Source organism: Pteropus vampyrus, unplaced genomic scaffold, assembly GCF_000151845.1.
Source record: "Pteropus vampyrus isolate Shadow unplaced genomic scaffold, Pvam_2.0 Scaffold34, whole genome shotgun sequence".
In the NCBI taxonomy this organism is placed as follows: domain Eukaryota; kingdom Metazoa; phylum Chordata; class Mammalia; order Chiroptera; family Pteropodidae; genus Pteropus; species Pteropus vampyrus.
In genome coordinates this window covers 6,830,620-6,833,456 of record NW_011888815.1, presented here as the reverse complement: position 1 = coordinate 6,833,456, position 2,837 = coordinate 6,830,620, and the positions used below count along the sequence as shown (strand labels likewise).

General features: G+C 38.0%; 1 protein-coding gene across 1 annotated transcript in view; it reads left to right on the top strand.

Annotated features, from left to right (window-relative positions):
- The first annotated feature begins 914 nt into the window (after window positions 1-914).
- CERS3 (ceramide synthase 3) overlaps window positions 915-2,837 on the top strand; it is an 88,064-nt gene continuing 86,141 nt past the window's right edge. The window contains exon 1 of the mRNA XM_011357317.2: window positions 915-1,087. Within this exon, the coding sequence (XP_011355619.1) occupies window positions 915-1,087 (173 nt within the window). The remainder of the gene's footprint in view (window positions 1,088-2,837) is intronic.

The window sequence follows — 2,837 nt, the reverse complement described above, 5'->3', positions numbered from 1 at the left end:
AGACCGAAATGGTCCACAGCCGAGATGATGACATCAGAACATCTAATTCTGTGTTCTTTTGTGTTTCCGGTTACTTGATCACAGTGCTTTCTCTTCTTAAAACTTCTATTCCGTCTTTCTCATTTTCCTGCCGTGTCCTGGTCTATTTCCACTTATTGTTCCAGACGTTCAAGGATCATCTGCTCTAGTTATCTATCCCTGACAGTTCCTGGCTGGGCCGATTGCCCACCATCTTGTTCCCACAGTGTCCTGTGTATACCTTTTTTACTGTACCTAATAAAAAGTATGTCAGAGTCACCTGTTCAGGCCTGCTTCACCTACAAGGCTATAAGCTTTATCAGTCAAGAACACTCTCTTTTTAATTTTGAATCCTCACTGCTACCACCGTGCTTTGCATATAGTGGAATCTCAATAAATATTTGTTGGTTTGGACCAATTAGAACTCCTTATTGTAATATGAAGTTAAATGTGTTTGTCCTTTATCTCCTGGAGAAGCGCTTAGGATTCTGGTAAAGATTTGTACATATCTGGAACTTTCATGAGGTTGACCTCTGGCGTGTTGAAGTTGTAGACATTATTATCAAATTATTTTTTTATACCATAGAATCATATAAGAGGACGATAAATACCCATAATGTCAATACGTGTCATACAGAAAGTGTGAACGGTGGTGTTTTAAAGTTCAGTTTGTCATATCATGGCCAAAATTGTCCCGAGAGTATTAGCTGGGTAATTTTCATATTTAATGCAACAAAGAGTCATGAAACCCTTTCGGAGATGCTATTCCGTTCCGTTCTTTTTTTTTCCCCCCCAGAATTGTCTGGTTTAGGTATTTTGAGTAAAATTCTCAATGTGATCTCAATTTTAAGTGTTTGTTTTACAAGTCTAACGTATTATTTTTTCATCTCTCTAGAATGTTCCAGACGTTTAAAGAATGGTTTTGGTTGGAAAGATTCTGGCTTCCTCCAACAATAATGTGGTCGGATCTCGAAGACCACGATGGACTCGTCTTTGTGAAACCTTCTCATTTGTATATGACAATTCCGTACGCGTTCGGCTTGCTGATTATCAGACATTTCTTTGAAAAGTAAGTAGTGTTTTTCCTTCTCGCTCCTCTTCTTTGTCCCAGCTCTAGAATACGAGTTCACAGAATCGAAGGCACAAGCGTGACCGAGAAGCTAAACAAATAACAATTAAAAGCGCCATCTCCTAGAGTCCTTTCTTCTTACAGTATAGAAACTTCGGTTTGAGAGGATCACAGAGCTTATCAGGGTCAAGGACAGCCTGGGGTGGATATGCAGTGCACCTTGCATATGCCATGCTGTCTGACAGAGGATACGCATTCCCGAAAAGGCAGTGTTAGAAGTGTCTATGACCAGGGAACGCATTACCATTTGAGAATGCCTATAAAATAGCAAACACAGCTCGTTAAAGACCAAGCTTGATACCGCTTTATCGCATAGTTTATTTTAAATGTTTATTAAAAGTTTTAATAGCAGCCCTTCGTTCCAAAGTGTAAGAAAATCAAATAATACATATTTATACGCTTTCTCAGAAAAAGTAAACTTCTTCGTTTTTGTTAATTTAATTTAAATAGATATTACTTCCATCTTCTTTAAAACTGGACTAGTGCTGTGATAACAAGAGATAAATGTTCATCTGTAATCTCCGTACTTGTCTCTATTTCAAAAAACTGTTATTAGCACATTAATTTTTTTGGAGCAAAAAGAATATTCGGATGTCAAGAGTTGGAAAAACTTAAGACAAAATCTGATAGAGATCGTTTTGTCCAAGACTAACCGTAATGCAGATCATATGTTTGTGACCATTTGCAGGGTCCTTATCTTGAGAGTTCGTTTGACCAACTCTGCAAAAGGTTTTTGCAAAATAACATCTTCACTTGGGCCAACAATGTGCTATCGCTCTTGGGAGGAAGAGAAAGCCCCTGGATACCACTAAACCCTAGCTGAGAACATCTGAAAATGTTCTTCCTTTCTGACAGTTAATTCTCCTTACTTTTTTTACTCATGTGTTTGGATTTGTCAAAGAACGCATAAATAAATAAAGTAGAATTTTGCCACCGCGCTACCGGATTAGCTAGTTACCCTTTACTGTCCTTTACTTGTTTTTCTTGCATGTGTCTGGTCTTTGAATCTGGCATCCAGGCCCTTTATTTATTTGCATTGCAGACTTCCTCCTTTTCAGCGGACAGTTCCGTTTTTGTTGTTGTTGTTGTTGTTTTTTGTTTTTTTTGTTTTTGTTTTTTTAATGTTCTGATCAGGACAGTGAACTAGAAAATTCTTTTTGTTGCCAAAGCAGCACAGCTGTGGAGGACCAACCTGTTACTGTCCGTCTTGGCTCTCCAACAACAATCAGGAGGGAATGCAGCCCTAATTCCTAGGACCGTTCTTCTGCTTCTCAAGGGACGAAGTAAAGTCTATGTCATCTTTCCTGTGTCCTTATAACTGTAATTCCTAGTAACTCACCCTTAGCTTTTTCCATTTTATGACACTACAGAAAACAGTGTCTTAACCTCTTTTAAGGCAGCGGAAGGAAAGAAAAGTTAATGCGGGAAAGAAATCATGCTTTTCGAAGTATAAGTTTATGTCTTTCCCAGGGCTTCTGTATCATTTGTATTAGATTAGACCACTGATATCATACATAAAAGATGAAAGGGATGATAGCAAATGTAAAATTTTCTGAACTAAACAATTTATGTAAATTCGACACTACGTTTCAGCATATACTATGGCATATTTATCATGAGAAAGCGTCTTTTGTCCTGGACCGTGTTTATGTTATGCCTTCTCATTCTATAAAGTGACCAGGAGCTTTGG